This window comes from Lepidochelys kempii, chromosome 2 (assembly GCF_965140285.1).
Source record: "Lepidochelys kempii isolate rLepKem1 chromosome 2, rLepKem1.hap1, whole genome shotgun sequence".
Taxonomy (NCBI): domain Eukaryota; kingdom Metazoa; phylum Chordata; order Testudines; family Cheloniidae; genus Lepidochelys; species Lepidochelys kempii.
Window position 1 is genome coordinate 97,190,073 of NC_136381.1, and position 17,554 is coordinate 97,207,626.

The window sequence follows — 17,554 nt, forward strand, 5'->3', positions numbered from 1 at the left end:
TGGGAAAGAGGTAATAGTGATTGAGAATGGATGATACCGTGGTTGCTGTTAAAAATTCAGACTTTGCCAATAGTTACCCCTGTTGGTAACTGTTGCCCTTATATTTTATATAAGAGAGAATGGTAATACTTCAGATATTGTGCTATTTGTTGCCTTTTTAATGACAATCATTAAAGGGATATATCCATTATATGTAAGGTGGTGGAAAACTCACAGGCAAAGACATCAATTAAATTATAATATTTTTAAAGTGGTACAAATCAAATATGAAATCAGGTAATATGGGATCAGCTCCTGCCAGGTGATGAGTGCCTTTAACCCCCATTTTAGTAAATATTAAAGATGTTCAGAAAATTGCAGGATTGGACCAATAGAATCATAGGATTAGAAGGAACCACAAGGGTCATCTAGTCTAATTCCCTGCCAAGAGTCAGAAAGAAAAAGTGGGCCAGAAAGACATTCTATCTCGAAAAGGTGCAAAATGCCAAATGGGCAAATATGCAACCAAAGGGAAAATCTCAAAATGTACCTGATTATCAGTGGAATAGACATAAAAAAACCCAAAAGTTCTTTATGTGATTTCTTTGGGAATCTATACATAATGAGCTCACTCCTACTTGTCTTACTTCCTTCAGTGGGACCACTGCATGAATTAGGATTTGGACCTATATATCTTATTTGTTTTCTCTAGTTATTGTATTCGTTTCTGGATCCATATGTTTAAGACAGAATGTTGGGCCCAATGTAAAGCCCATTGAAGACTCCCATCAACTTTAGTTGGCTTCTGAAAATCTGGCCCTATGAGTGGGGGAGGTTTAGGTTGGATATTAGGAAAAACTTCTTCACTAGGAGGGTGGTGAGACACTGGAATGCGTTACCTAGGGAGGTGGTAGAATCTCCTTCCTTAGAAGTTTTTAAGGTCAGGCTTGACAAAGCCCTGGCTGGGATGATTTAATTGGGGATTGGTCCTGCTTTGAGCAGGGGGTTGGACTAGATGACCTCCTGAGGTCCCTTCCAACCCTGATATTCTATGATTCTGTGATCAAAAGTACTCTGCTTATGCAGAGGCATCAAAATAAGGGACATGTTTGGGCATCAGTATGCCCAATAGTGGGCCAGATTCTTCACTTGTTATGATGGTTTTATTTAGAGCATCTCCAATGATTTAAATGGAGTTACAGCAATGTAAAATTGGTATACGTGACTGGAGAAATTGGGCAAGTATATCCAGATTTTAATGCAAAAGTTTAATGGGGGGTTTGCTTAGGTTGGGTTGTGGGTGTACGAGAGAGAGAGTGAATTAGTTTTTCATTCCTTTTCAGTCTTTCCATGTTATCATTGACTAATGCCTCATAATTGATTTCTCTAGTAAAGACGTTTTGTTAGCTATTGTGTTGTCTTCCTTTGTATAAGTGCTTTTTATTTGGAAAATACCATAGTATTCAATTGCAGCAAACTCATTAACTGCCCTAGTGTCAAATGTAACTTGTTGAACCAAAGGTCTTGAATCCCCAGAGTAGCCTTTTCCTTTTTATATGCAGTGAAATTACAAACTTAGTCAACGCATACAAAAGATTATATGATTCAATTGCACTCATCGGATTCACTTTTAGAAAATGTTCTTAGATCTATTGAATTACTGTATGTGATTCACTGTGTGACAGAATTTTGCACATATTTTATTCATTTTCTGTCGTCCTTAATCCATTGTTTATAGTTTCAAATTTGAAAAAAGATAAAATACACATGTATGGCTAGTATTATTCAAATAAGACATTTATTTAACCATTAAAAAGCTTATTCAATATATAGCATCTGTAACCAAAGCAAATGATTAGTAAGTCCTAAGCACAACATCTTCGCTACCTTGCTGATTTGTAGGTGAAATTAACTGATTTATAATAGCTTTGATATTTAGGAAATTAAGAAATCTTTCTACAAAATATTTTGTAACTTATGTAAAATAGAATAATTGCTGTTAAAAAGGTAAAATCAATATTTAAGGGCCAGTTCCTCAGTTGGTATACATTGGGGAGCTACACTGATTCATACAAGTGAAGAGCTGGCTAAATTTGCATTTCTTTTTATCAGGCTGTGGTTGTGGTTTTCCATAAAAAGAATCCTGGACTTGGGCTATAACTAACAAGAAATGTTACTACTTGCAGATGACAGATACTATGAGTGAAAGAGCTCTGTTGACCACCTGGAAATGATCCAAGTAAAGTTAGTATCCCAAGGATTGTAGTTTGAGGACCATTACATTCAAGATTAAGACTAAGAGCTAGATTCACAAAGAAACTTAAGCATTGTGACACTGGGTATCACTGCTCCTAACTTTTAGGTGCCTAGAAAATCACTGGGATTCATAAAAGACTGTGTTTGGTGCCTAGGCTCCCTGTATAATGAGTAGGGAAAGAGAGGCTCCTAGAGTGGGAATCACAAAAGCTAGCATTCTAGGTAACTCCTTACCTAAACTAGCCAGTGAGAAGTGCCAAGCTGAGAGATGTGTGCTAAGCCCCACCCATCTTCCAGAGATAGATATTTAAGTCTGGGCTGCAGGGAGGTGCCTCCTCCTGCTTGGGATTCTCTGTTGCAAACCCTCTCTTGGTGTTTGGCACCTATGCCATTTTTGCAAGAATCCAGGGGCGAGTGGCGGGAGTTGAGCCCAGTGGTTAGGGTACTCAACTGGGCCTAGTTCAAGTCCTTCCTCTGCCTGAGGGGGAGAAGGAGTTTGAACGGGGATCTGCCACTTCTCAGGTGAGCTCTCTAACCACTGAGCTATAGGATATTCTGATCGTGATGCTCCCTCAGTCTCTCCTGTTGAAGCCACTAGCCCTCAATTGCCCTGAAAATGGAGAGGATATACAAAAGGCTAAAGAAAAATTTCTATTGGCCCAGTACTCCAAATGAGGTAAAGAAATACTTCAAGACTCATGCCAAATGCCAAAAGTGAAAAAAGACTGTACATCTCCACAAGGCTCCTTTGCATCCTTTACCTGTAATCAAAGGGTTGTCATGGATATCATAGGGCCCCCCTACCCAAGTCAGCCAGGGGAGAAAAATATTTATATTGATCGTGGTGGATTTTGCCATCAGGAATCCAGAAGCATTTCCTCTTTCAAATGTGGAATCTGAAACAATTGCTAAGGCACTGTTTTCTGTATTCAGCAGGATGGGCTATCCAAAAGATAAGTTATTAGATCATGGGTCAGATTTCATGTCCCAGCTGTTTGGTGAGCTACGAGGATGTGTGGGGGGGGGGTAAAAATAACTTAAATCTGCCCCATCCCATCCAGAAACAAATGGAGTAGATGAGAGGTTCAATGGAATCCTAAAATCTATGCTAAAAATCCATGTAAACAAGAAGGCAAGTGACTGGGATGTAATGTTACCCAGTCTATTGTTTGCTTACTGTGCGGTGCCACAAGAGTCCATGGGGTTTGCCCTGTTTGATCTCCTGAAGAAGGAGAAAGGTCAGAGGTCTCCTGGATCTGATTAGAGACCCTAGGAGTGTGACACTGAAGGAGGGTGGGGAACTGGTTACTGCATATGTGCAGAAGTTCGGGGTGGGGGGGAGGGAGTTAAAAATCCATGATGGAAATAATGTAGCAAAACCTCACTAAAAGCCAGGCAGCTCAGAAAGAATGATATAATTGCAATACCTGTAATCAGTCATTTCATGTGGGGGATTTGGTACCAGTATTACTCCCTGTAAAAAGATACAAAATGTAGAACTCATGGGGGGGGGGGCTTTTGAGATGGTAGAAAGGGTTAGCAATGTTACCTACAATGTACAAAGACCCTGTAGCAGGGTTGCACCACGGACTGTGCATGAGTTAAAAACTTATCACAATTGTGAAGCCACTGTAAACATGATATGCTGTGCAGAGGAGGATTGTACGACTCTTAATGATTTAATGGCTGAATGCCATAGTGATACACCACTAGAGAGCATTAATTGATATGAAGGGTTAACCCTAACCAAAATAAACAAAAATTATGGCTGTGGTGTAAAGGCACCAGCAGGTATTTTCCAAAAGGGCTGGGCTGACTCACAAAATGGTCCATCAGATTAACACTGCAGGACCACAGCCTGCACCCAGCAGATCATACTGAACATCTGGTAGAATGGAGGAGTAATTCCCTAAGGAGATAGCTAGCAAGCTAGATGTGGCAATAATTACAAAGTCAAATAGTCCCATGGCTTCTCCAGTTGTTATGGTTCCCCAAAGGGATGGAACCATATGGTTTTGCGTTGATTATAGGAAACATAATGCTGTCATTGTTTCAGATGCATAGCCTATACCCAGAATCAATGACATACTAGACTCTTTGGGCAGGACAAAGTTCCTGCACACCCTGGTTTTGACAAAGGACCATTGGCAAATTACTTTAGACAACCCTACCAATCTCACTACTATTGCTCAGAGAGGTGATGTTCCTACAGTGACAGAAAAACCCTTTCTGTCGCTGTAGGCTGTGTCTTCATTATGGGGCTATACTGGCATAGCTACAGCACAGCAGTTATGCTGGTATAGTCCCTGTAGTGTAGACATGGCCTTAGAGGTTTTTATGGTTGCTGCTAAATTTCTTTCTTAGTCAAAATGCTTCATTTAAGAAATAGTCTTCCCCTTTATTTTACACTCTGAAAATCATTGTTAGTTTATTTATTGACACTGAATTTTTTTCATCAAGATAAAGGACTTCTGTTCTCGAAGGCCTACATCCTGGACTGTATCACATAACCCAAGTACCTTGCTCTGTGCTGTTCTGCTCCATGGAGAGATGGAGTAGGGAATGCCTGGCTGCATGCCCTATGTGGTGGAATGATAGATGCAAATAGCAGCAAATTCTCAGGCCCCTAGCTCCACCAGACCATGCTCTGCCCACAGCTGACCCTAATGTCCACAGGGCAGTTGTGAAGCTAAGCACCATGCCACTCCAGGGATGCACCCTCAAACTGGTCGGAGAACCTCATAAACATTAACAAGTTTATCCTCACAATGTAAGCAAGTATTATCTTCCCAAAATTTACAGAAAAACAGAAACTGAAACACAAAGTAAATAACTTGCCCAGAGTCATTCAGGGAATCTGAGGCAGAACTGGGGATTGAGCCTCAATTTTCTAAACCCTAGCTATGCGATTGGGGCCAAGGATTTGCCTCTGAAACCCAGTTTTTCCCCTTGACTTCACAGGGAGACTGTGCAAACCTTCCCCAGCAGATTTGACCCTAATTTGTAATCCCTTGCATTTTTCCTCAGAATTCATTCCCCCCCGCAGTTTCCTGTTGTCCGCACACTTTCATAAATTTTAGTTACAAAATTCTACTCTTAGTTAAAAAACAAAACTGAAAATCTGTAAAAACAAACAACATTTGCTCCTCCAGTGCACGTATGAATAACTTCTGTTGTTGCCAGCCTGAATAAGTTCCTATGGTTCCACTTAGTTGCCTTGCAGCTGATGTTCAGTTTAATCAGACACATTTCCTTTCAATCCATGACACCTCGCCTTATACACTGACCTTGAATGCAGAGTAGACAAATGTCTCCTGACAATTTGAGTATATCATGTCTCCTGAATGCCCTTATGCAATAATATCCTCAAATAATTCCAAGAAGTTAGGTTTCTTTCTGTGAACATTTTGGTAGCTTTTAAATGATGCTAAGCTTTTCTCTGTGAATTCAAAGTTGTTTTTGTATATTCTAAGTGGAAACTAAACCAATTGGCTTCTATTTTTCATATGTCCTTAGACCCTTCCTTAAATAATAGCATAGTGCATAAAATTATCCCTGAAAATTAAAATCTGCACAAAATGACAAACCTTTCTCCACTGGTGCTGGTGCCATTGTGACAGTGCAAGCAAGGTGAGTCTGCTGCACAAGAAAGGGGCAGAGTTTCAGGGAATGTACATCCCCTGTTCATCATGCGCACAATTCCAGTGGGGCTCCTTGTGAGGACACAGTGAGTCTAAGTCTGGGGTGGGCCAGAGAATCTGCCATTACACAGATTATCCGCACCTTTCATTCTGGTCCAATTCAAAGAGGGGGAGGATGCAAGGGCCTGGAATAGTCAGGCCATTCATCCAGTTTTAAGATGGACAGTTCTCTTTTTCTGTGGTCTGTCCCCTGTCCGCTACAGAGACAAAACTGAATGTGGTTTAATCAGGTATTATGGAGGAGGGATGCCATTTTGAAGATTGTGCTGCTCCACCCGACCGCGTGACTTTGCACAAGCCAGGTGCGATGTCACACTGTGGGGGGAGAGAGCAGTATACTCTTCAAAATGGCATCCTCTGTGCAATGTGACCTCTCACACATTGTGTGTGCAAGGTCACATTGGCGAGAAAAGCCCATACCATTCCTGTAAGTACCAGAATGTCTCGTATGCTGGGAATTCAGCAGTGGCAACCCTCGCCAGGAATGGTAATAACACAACAGTACAAAACTAAAGTCTAGTGTGTAACTAAATCATAACAGTGTCTATTTTGAAGTAGAAGTCATGAGACTGGCTAGAAATCTGTGTCCACAATCATTTTTGTTAGCCCATCTGTCAATCATTTCTATTATCTCACTTTCACACTTTTCCTTCCCTCCTCTATCTTTGGGTTTTGCATAATGCCCATCATTGTAGTATCTAATCACTGAACAGTTTGCCCAAGTAAAATTCTAATACAAAGAGTAAGTAAGCTATCATGATGTTCTCTAGATTCTTCACTCAGTAGTCAGTGTCTAAGGGCTTTTTATCCAAAGCCAACTGAAGTCAGTGGAAGACTTTTCGTTTATTTCAGTGGCATTGGATTAGATCTCTAATGAAGAAATCTCTGTGACCAGTAAGGGAAATTGTTTGCAGTGATTTTAACTGCATCTGCTAAGCTATTTGTGCTATCTGTTAAAGGACTGTTACTAAAGTGGGGGTGGATTTCACACATGGGACTTTAGTCATAGAATACACTTTACAGGGCTAACACCCATTAGTATGATTCATGAGAAATAGAATTTAAGAGAAGAGGTTGAATGGCCAGAAGATTGAGTGAATCAACTGGGAAGGCATTAATGAGTCAAAATTAAATGGACTGAGACAGACTATCGTTGGGAATGACAAGTTTACTTATAGCCACACAGGGTTGCAAATCTTACTGTACATATGATTGTTCACTTTAATTCCTTAACCAACTTGTGTTCATTTCTGCCCCTACACTTTTGCATTTTCCTGGATGCTCATTTACAACTTCTTCCTCCACTGATCTGTCAAAAAGTATATTTAACAAACATTGAAAATACAGTCCGGTCTGTTGGCATACACACATAACTTAGGTCTCTTTTGACTGATATATTTAGTTACTCTCTTTACATACCATCCTTAAATGAGTTTTAATTCCGTTCACATTTGTATGAGGACCCTCCCAATGAATGTCTGCCCAAGATTGGATTTTTTTTTTAAAAAATGTTCTGCACCAAACCCTTGCTCCTTTATTAATTTTTGAAGGCACTTTTCCTAATTGGCCCTTATACATATGTGTATGTTTCCAACCGCTCATTTATAGAGTGAATATTTCTGATGCCCTGTCTTGAATTGTTATTTTATTCATAGGTTTGGTCTTTTTAGCACCCTTAAAAGCAGCAACACAAAAGTGTAAGTGTATGACCTAGTTCCACAAGTGCTAGGAAATTCAGAAACAAATCTACAAACTGAGGCTGACATTCTGCTCTGGATCATGCCATTGTGCCTTGAGAATTAAAATATAACCCAGCATTTCCAATATTTGCACCTTAAATTTTGACTGTTATTCTGTTTGTGTGTGTGCACATATATAATATAGGTGGCAACAAACTACAATTTGATTTAAAATTCCCTGACTAGCATCATGGGCTTTTTCCATCCATGTGAGTAAATGATGCCTTATATAGTCTAATAATTTTTCAAAGCTTGCCTACTCTACTACATTGTTGAGGCACTTTTTAAAAGTGTTGTCTTCTCTTTGACCTTCTACCTAATGTATTAAAAGGTTTGTACTATGAAATGACAGTATATCTAGTAACAACTTCGAAAGTGCCTTCACAATATACTGTATAGAACTACATTTTACTGTGGTTATACAAGAGGTGGGTAGTCAAACATGCATGTCTATGAATTGCCCCTTACTTGGCAAATGGGCATCTGAGCACACAAATTAAAAAAATTGTCCATCTAACCAGACTTTTATGTGCAGTTAACAGGTATGCACAAACAATTGGGGGTCTTCATACAAAAAACAATTTTTTTATGTGTAACAGTTGCACAGATATTTTTGCCAGTACTCCTGTTGTTCTATGCCTTGAAATGTTGATACCCCATATTGTAAAGGATCCTTCAAAGTTGTTAGGTCACTGTGATTCTCCATCTATTAAGAAGTTAGCTAGAGATGCCCTCCAAAATTGGAAGGTCACGGTTTGCACACACATTACTGAGGGAAATGATCTCTCACAAGGTTAAAGTTCTTCAGTATATCTTGGAAAGTCATTTGTAATGCTGTTCAGATCTCAGTGAGCTCTGTTTGTAGTAGTACCATATGTAAAATACCTGGAGCCAGATCCTTCACTTATGTAAATGTTATGGCTTCATTGACTTCATTTAAATCAGGATCTGGCTCATGATATCTAAAATTTCTGTAGCCAGGCAAGTTGGTATTCTGTTAATTTTTCAAATTAACTCTCATTTTCACCAGATTTCCCTCTCATTTTGCTTTTTTCCTTCCTAGAGCGATTCAACGTATATCTTATGCCTACACCAAATTTAGATATCTATGGGGAATGTACAATGCAGATCACACATGAAAACATCTATCTCTGGGATATCCATAATGCCAAGGTCAAGCTGGTCATGTGGCCTCTGAGTTCTTTAAGGAGATATGGGCGTGACTCAACATGGTTCACATTTGAGTCTGGAAGGTAAGAGTTAAGGAACTGTGGCAAGTGGGAAGAAAATGCAAATCACTCCATTGTTCAATTACTGGGAGGAAATATTGTTACCATGGAAATTCTGGCTAATAGTTACTATCAGTTACCTACCTATGCCTTGATTTTGAAGATAGCATTATACTATTGGAGGGAGGATCCACTGACATGTGGGGGGAGAGAGTGATTCTTGAGAGGCAGATGCTCTAAGTTAGGGTATTCCATTTTTTTGAGTGAACAAGAAAGAGTAAATGCTACCTCCCATTTTGTATATTACTTTTCAAACTGCTTCATATTCAAAAGGATTGCATCATGCTAAACATTTAAAAGCACTAAAAAAGTATGAATGCTGCCCTTTTGTTTCTATCCAGCTTATTTCCATTTGTACCATTGCTGGGGCAGTCTTTCAAATAATGGGAACTGTGTTATCAGATTTGAGTATTAGAGATGTGACTATGCTCATGAAAGCTAGCAGGATATGTGTGTGCATGATGCAGAAAAATTAAAATCTGGTGAATGTCAAGGTGTTTTCTTCCTGTTATATGAAAAGAAAAAAACATCACTGGCCAAAAGGTGTAGGGTTTGTCTAATGCACGTTGCCATGCCATGTAGACAAGCCCTAAATCTTTTTTACAATTTATTTTTGATGATAGTCATGTCCTTATAGCTGTGTGCATCAGGATTCATTTTTATAGAGGTTTTTTTAGGGTGCTATTTCCTTTCCTTCACATCTTCACCATTAAGAAACTTAATAGGATTATTCCAACAAAATTGATGGAAACTACAATGGCTGACCTGTGGTTCGGTTATACTTCCAACAGACTAATTAGTGTGAAATGATTCTGATGTAGGTTTATAGAGAAACTGTTCTACTCCAAAGCTAATAGACAGAGTAGCAAGTGCATTCTTGGGTGTGATTGGTTACAGAAACCACTTAACAGATGGCAGATTTTAAAGTAGTTATACTGTAAGATTACCAAAGGCTGAAAGGGTAAGAAAAGTCTGAAAACACAAGGTAAACATCTATAGTTATTTGATGCCTGTAGCACTATAGCATTTTCAGCAGACTTCCTTTTTTGTCCATTCAAATCGTGTTTAATTAACAAACAAAAATGGGGACAAAAAATGTCAATGGGGAGAAGGCTACATTCACTGGGCTCAGGTTAACCATACAGCATAACTTTGTGTATCTGGCATTGCACAATACAGCCCAATGCATGTTTCATGAGTTGCATCACTGAGGACAAGAAATCTCTCTGCTAAAATCTAATATAGCTCTAATTAAAGTCACTAGAAAGAGAATTAAATTGGGCTTTTAAATAAGAGACAAGTCCTGTAACTAGAAATGATCAAAAAAAAGTAATGAAATATTTTTCTATTGAAAATGTTGTTTTGTGGAAACTGAAATGTTTTGCTAAAACATATTGGTTTCAACAAAAATTTTATCAGGAAAGTTATTTGGGTCCAGGATGGAATTAGAGAGAGAGGGAGACCTAGCCCAGAATACATAATTTTCTAGTGTTTGGGGCACTCCCCTCGGATGTAAGAAACCCAGATTCTAATCCCTGCTCTGGCTTATTTGTAGCAGGGACCTGAACCTGGGTCTTCCACATCCCAGGTGGGTGCCCTAGTCACTGGACTATGTGCTACTCTGGGGTTGGTCTGTGCCTGTCTCCGTCTTATTTTTGTTGTGAAAAAATTGAAGAGGTCTTGTTTTCGTTCCACATCAGAATAAAAGTAATCTTAAATCTCAATCTACGCTTCATTTTCTATGATCTGATCCCTCCCTTGGTTCTGTCAGAGTTCCTTATATGTGAATTTGCTCTGGCTCAGAAGATAGGGAGGTAAAATATATGACTACAGAAAAAGTAGTGCCTTTAATGTCATAAGCCTATGAAATGCAACATTGATGCACTTTTTAAAACCTGTCCTTGGCTTTATTCTATGGTTCTCCCTCCAGCGTCTCTCTGAACATTATTATTGCCTGGTTCTTTGATCTGTTCATCTCCTAATGCAGCAAAATACTGATATATGGTCTCTTATTAAAAGTGAAGAGTTGAGCCATGCTGTAAAAGGATGTTCACGGTAGTAGTGTTTTCATCTGAGGCATCAAAATACACATTATAATAATCTCTGTGTGCGCCACAGCACTAAGTATGAAGTACAGTATCGGCATCAGTCTCCCGGTGACTATTGAAAGCAATCCAGGAGATTTTAATAGGCTATTTTAAGAAAATGACATTATGTCAGGTTGGGGGGGGGGGAATCTCCCGGAATAGCTTCAGTCAGAATTAGCAACCCTAAACTGGTAAGACTTACGGAAGATAGCTATAAATGAAGATTGTTACTGTATTAAAAACCTTTTCTTTTATCATCAAATCTGGCCAGTATATGGATTTAATACCCTGTCCGCCTCTCCCTCAATGTGAAGAGAACCATACACACTTGTGGTAACCAAGCTGAAATTTTCCCCAGACATCTTAGTCAAATGCACACCAGTTTGGATTAAAGCATAAAATAAGTTTATTAACTATAAAAAGATAGATTTTAAGTGATTGTAAGTGATAGCAAACAGATCAAAGCAGATTATCTAGTAAATAAACAAAAACACAAAATGAGCTTAACATACTAGATAGGTAGGATATGAATTAGCACATTCTCACCCTGAGTGATAAACAGGCTGGCAGATTCTTAAGGCACAATCTGCCTTTTCTTTCCAGGTTTTCATACACAGGGTAGAAATCCCTTTAGCCTGAGATCATCACTTCCCCCAGTTCAATTTTTATTCCTCAGGTGTTCCAAGGTGTTGTTGTAGGGAGAGTAAGGTACAATCATGATGTCATTTCCCGCTTTCATATCTTCTTCCCACTTGCTGGAAAGCTCTTTTGCTGTGACCTGGGTCAAACAGTTCCCATTGTGTAGTGCTATCTCTGAGAAGTTTCTATTGTATGCAGTTCCTGAGGTAATTCTTGTGCTCGTGTGCATTTCCTCAATAAGCTACTAACATTGTTTGTCCTTTTTACTGTTGTACCTGAATGGCTGCTTGTGGGTGTTTTTAACCTCACAATATGCTTGAGTAACACATACATAGCCCAACTTCATAACTTCACATACGACGATAGCACATACAATCCAATAAGATATTAATGTCGAGCAAATCAAGACTTTTAGAATGAAAGTCACAAGGCATACTTGCTACAAAACATATCCTAATTACATGACAAAGATGAATATGGGGGTGGCAGGTTGTCACAGCTTTGTTCTAGGAAAGCTGTTTGGTCACCTATATTAACCACTGGTCACAAGCTATCGAATGAAACACTTAGAGGTGCCAAACCCAGTTGGACATGCACAGAAATTTTAGCTGGTACACAGGGTTCTGTCGCCCCAAGTTCTGGTCTAAGAGTGGGAGAATCATAGGAGTAAGAGATGCACCCCAGGGAAGAAGAGGCCTAACTCCTGAGCGGGTGCAATTAGAAAGAATCAAGAGGACTCAAGTACCACTAGCTCCATAACCATGACACATGTGCTTCCCTGAAATGCTTTTCTTTCTCCTTGGTAGAGTTTCAGGTGTTGGTATTTGAAGGATACCTAAGTATGTCCAAGTATAGTCAATCTACTCAGACATAAATATAAGAACAGCCATGCTGGGTCAGACCAAAGGTCCATCTAGCCCAGTATCCTGTCTTCCAACCATGACTAATGCCAGGTACTTCAGAGGGAATGAACAAAACAAGCAATCATCAAGTGATCTACCCCCTGTCTCCCATTCCCTGCTTCTGGCAAACAAGCTAGGGACACCATCCCTGCCCATTCTGGCTAATAGTCATTGATGGACCTATCCTCCATGAACTTACCAGTTATTTTTTTAACCCTGTTATAGTGTTGGCCTTCACAACATCCTCTGGCAAGAGTTCCACAGGTTGACTGTGCATTGTGTGAAGAAATACTTCCTTTTGTTTCTTTTAAACCTGCTGCCTATTAATTTTCATTTGATGACTCCTAATTCTTGTGTTATGAGAAGGAGTAAATAACACTTCCTTATTTACTTTCTCCACATGTCATGATTTTATAGACCTTTATCATATCATTATTGACTGTCAGTACACATTGAGTGGATGTTTTCTGAGAACTATCCACAATGACTCCAAGATCTCTCTCTTGAGTGGTAACAGCTGTTTTAGACCCCCATCATTTTATGTGTATAGTCGGGATTTTGTTTTCCAATGTGCATTACTTTGCATTTTTGAACATTGAATTTCATCTGCCATTTTGTTGCCCTTGTGATGTTATTGACATGAACTGTGGCCAGGGCTGGCTCTAGGATTTTTGCCGCCCCAAGCAAAAAAAATTTTGGGTGCCCCCATTTTTTTTTCATGCCCCCCAATCCCCCGGCTCAATTCCGCCCCTTCCCAGCCTCTTCCCCAAATCCCCGGCCCTGCCTCCTCCCCCAGGCATGCCACATTTCCCCCCCTCATTGCTTCCTGCAGCTCCCCCCCCCCCCGCAACCTCCCGCCCTAGCTCACCTCCGCTCCTCCTGTTCCCCTGAACATGCCACTGCTCCGCTTCTCCCCCCTCTCTCTCAGGTGAAGGAGAGGCAGCGTGTTCAGGGGAGCAGGCATAGCGGAGATGAGCAAGGGTGGGGCGGAGCACAGGAAGTAACGGGGGGGTAGCAGAACCGCTCCCCGCCCCAGCTCACCTTCGCTCCATCACCACCGCTTCCCCTGGGTGCGCTGCTGATCGGCTTCTCCTCCCTCCCTCCAAGGCTTGCCATGCCAAACAGCTGTTTCGTGCATGGCAAGCCTCGGAGGGAGGGGGGAAAAGCCGATCAGCAGCACACCCAGGGGAAGGGGTGGTGGTGGAGCGAAGGTGAGCTGGGGCAGAGGGGACACATTTCTAGGGGTGGCATGGCCAGTACCGAAATGCTGCCCCCAGAAATGTGCTGCCCCAAGCATCTGCTTGTTTTGCCTAGAGTCAGCCCTGACTGTGACCGTATAGATCATTGTTGCAACCAAGGTCCTATAGTTTCACCAAATCTTGTACAAAGGAAGTCAAGTAAGGTGTCTATAGAAAGGTTGTAATTTGCTGGATATGATTATGCTGGCTGAATGTGTGTATCATTTTTGTGTTTGAAGTTATGAATATTGGCTTTGTACTTGTATCTCAATGTTTTTGATTCCAAGTAGCCTCAGTGAAGCATTTGGTCAGTTTCTTGAGAAAGGAGTATTCTCAGTAAGTGCCCAATCAAGAAACGCCAATGGACAACGGACTTTGGGAGATGCCAATCCACATCTGAGCTTTCCTGGGAATGTTCAAACTAACATGTAAACAATGGCATTGGCCTGCAAAAAGCTGAATCATTCATGGACACGTGACTTGCCCAGGTGGCTATAAACTCCATCTTGTTGCTGTGACTTTGCACAGAAGAATAAAGGGGTTTCCACCCACAAGAGAGATAATATAAAAAGCCCTGCAAGCCTCTCCATTTTGTCTTCAGCTGGCTCAAGAGATGGCCTCTCCACCCCAAAGAGATGCCTGAAAGAAACTGGAACAAAGGACAGTAACTATGGGGGTGTGAGTGATTGCTGGACCCACACTAGGAAGGAGTCTAGTCTGTGAAAGAAGCATATTGAGACATCTCTGCGGGTGAGATTTATCTGTATTCAGTTTCCTACTGTATTAGGCTTAGACTTGCATGTTTTGTTTTATTTTGCTTGGTAACTTTCTTTGTTCTGTCTGTTATTACTTGGAACCATTTAAATCTTACTTTTTATACTTCATAAAATCACTTTTTGCTTATTACTTAACTCAGAGTAAGTAATTAATACCTGGGGGAGCAAACAGCTGTGCATATCTCTCTATCAGTGTTATAGAGGGAGGACAATTTATGAGTTTACCCTGTATAAGCTTTATACAGAGTAAAACAGATTTATTTGGAGTTTAGATCCCATTGGGCGCTGGCTGTCTGGGTGCTAGAGACAGGAGCACTTGCTAAACTGTTTTCAGTTAAGTCTGCAGCTTTGGGAGCGTGGGTCAGATCCTGTGTTGCAGCAGATTAGCGTATCTGGCTCAACAAGACAGGGTTCTGGAGGCCCAAACTGGCAGAGAAAAAGAGCTTAGTCTCAGCACGTCAGGGCACAGTCCCAAGGGGGTCTCTGTGACTGAACCCGTCACAGCCCTGTCCCCCAGTTTTATGAGATCCCTTTGTAACTCTTTGCAGTCTGCTTTGGACTTAACTATCTTGAGTAGTTTTATATCATCTGCATATTTTGCCACCTCATTGTCTACCCCTTTTTCCAGTTCAGTTATGAATATGTTGAACAGCACTAGTCCCAGTACAGACCTGTGGGGGACACCACCACTCACCATTCTGAAAACTGACCATTTATTCCTTTGTCTCCTATCTTTTAACCAGTTACTGACCCATCAGAGGACTTTCCCTCTCGTCCTATGACAGCTTACTTTGCTTAAAACCCTTTGGTGAGGGATCTTGTCAAAGGCTTTCTGAAAATCTAAGTACACTATATCCGCTGGATCACCCTTGTCCACATGCTTGTTGACCCCCTCAAAGAATTCTAGTAGATTGATGAAGCATGATTCCCCTTTACAAAAACCACATTGACCGTTTCCCAACAAATGGTGTTCATCTATGTGTCTGATAATTCTGTTTGTTACTATAGTTTCAACCCATTTGCCTGGCACTGAAGTTTGGCTTTCTGGCCTGTATTTGTTGGGATCACCTCTGGAGTCTTTTCTAAAAATTGGCATCACATTAGCCTCCAGTCATCTGGTACAGAAGCTGATTTAAATTATACCATAGTTAGTAGTTCTGCAATTTCACGTTTGAGTTCTTTCAGAACTCTTGGGTGAATACCATCTGGTCCTGGTGACTTATTACTGTTTAATTCATCAATTTGTTCCAAAATCTCCTCTAATGATACTTCAATCTGGGACAGTTCCTCAGGTTTGTCACCTAAAAAGAATGTCTCAGGTTAGGGAATCTCCCTCACCTCCTCAACCATGAAGACCACATTCATTTAGTTCCTCTGCAGTGGCCACACAAAACTGTTCTTTCACTTCTCTTTGTCTGAAAAAAAACCTGTAATTAAATGTGTTTTTCTTAAACACTCATCAGGCCTTGAATCCATTTCCACAGCTGAGAAAACTTTAAGTTCAAGGGTTACTGAACCATGAAGAGTGTTAAGTTCAGAATAAGTGTTGAGCCACATTTCTCTGTAATTTCTCTCCTTTTACTTGACCCCAGGTTGATGTATTAATTTTCTCAAGAGAAAATACACAGATGCCAGAGTTATGTGAAGCAGAAAGTTCAGTGTTTGACAGATATCTTTTATTTTTATGTCATTCTTCTACAGGCAAGTTTTGGAGTTTCATTGAGATGTCACAGTCAGGTAACCCGTACAGTAACGGTGGGGGAAACACCACAAATTCTTTTTGCATGTGATGGTGGGGCATTTTTTTTTCCAAATACCTCAAGTGAGAATCATTTTGGCCAAGTGGTTTAAAACCACTAATTGGAACTTTTTTTACAATGTTTCAAATTCAGCTCAGATCTCTTCTCCCACTTTCTTAAAACAGTATTTTCAAGTTTTGACAGTATTCTTTTAAGAGCTTAAAAATAAAAAGTTTGTGGAGGAAATAGTTAATAAGAAATGTTGCATATTTTTCTTCAGGCTTTGTCAGTAAATACAATTATAAAATTTTACAATGATAGTAGGAACAAAAATGGCATTTCTTACAATTGAAAAAAGATGCAGTGTGGCAGCAAAGGAAGAATAATTAGCTCTTAGTCTTTGGTAAAAGTGCCCTGCCTAAGGGTATGTCCAGCCAGTGAGTGTGTTCTGATTGTGTAATGTTTCTCTATTTTAATTCATTGGCTGCCAATGTTGTCACTCAATATTCAATTGCAAGACTTATGTGGTTGAAGTTTCTGCCAACCAATCCAACTTGGAATAAGCTCTATCCTGCTCATGTGTTTGACTTAATCGTGCATAATAAACAGACTTTTAATCCTTTCTCCAAAACAAGATATAAAAACAGCAATCACCTATTAATAACTGCCTTGTGATTGAATTCAGTAGCCTGAATGGGTATAAACTATTCAGGAATACACTTAGGCTGGAATTTACAAGAAGGATTTTAACCATCGGAGGAGTGAGGTTCTGGAACAGTCACCCAATAGGAATTGTGGGAGCAAGCAACCTAACTAGTTTATCTTAAAGCCTGGTGCATTTGCAAGACGGATTGTATGACGGAGTTGCTTGCAGTGGGGTGGGCCTGGGCTGGGCAACCCTAGGAGTACCTTCTGGTTTGTGTCTTATGTTCATAGAATCTCACGCTTCAGGGGGATTCAGCCAGTCACCTGTAGGAGTCAGGAAAGAAGTGTTTCTTCCCCCCCACCCCAGCTATATTCATTCAGTGGGAATAATGTCCCAGCTTGCCCAACAAGGTAAAGTCTCAATCTCCAAAATAAACCCTGGTATCATGCACCTTGCCAGTGCATCCCACATTAGTGTCCAGGAATCTGCCTCTGACGTCAACCAAGGCCTGCATAATGATGGAGTAATAGCCTTTGCAGTTTATATACTTGTGCTCCTGGTGG

The 17,554-nt window shown here is 40.4% G+C and overlaps 1 protein-coding gene across 3 annotated transcripts in view; it reads left to right on the forward strand.

Moving 5' to 3' along the window:
- DOK6 (docking protein 6) overlaps window positions 1-17,554 on the forward strand; it is a 438,959-nt gene that overhangs the window by 275,701 nt on the left and 145,704 nt on the right. For all 3 annotated transcript variants that reach the window (XM_073331713.2, XM_073331712.2, XM_073331714.2), the window contains one exon: window positions 8,739-8,928. In XM_073331713.2, the coding sequence (XP_073187814.1) occupies window positions 8,739-8,928 (190 nt within the window). The remainder of the gene's footprint in view (window positions 1-8,738; window positions 8,929-17,554) is intronic.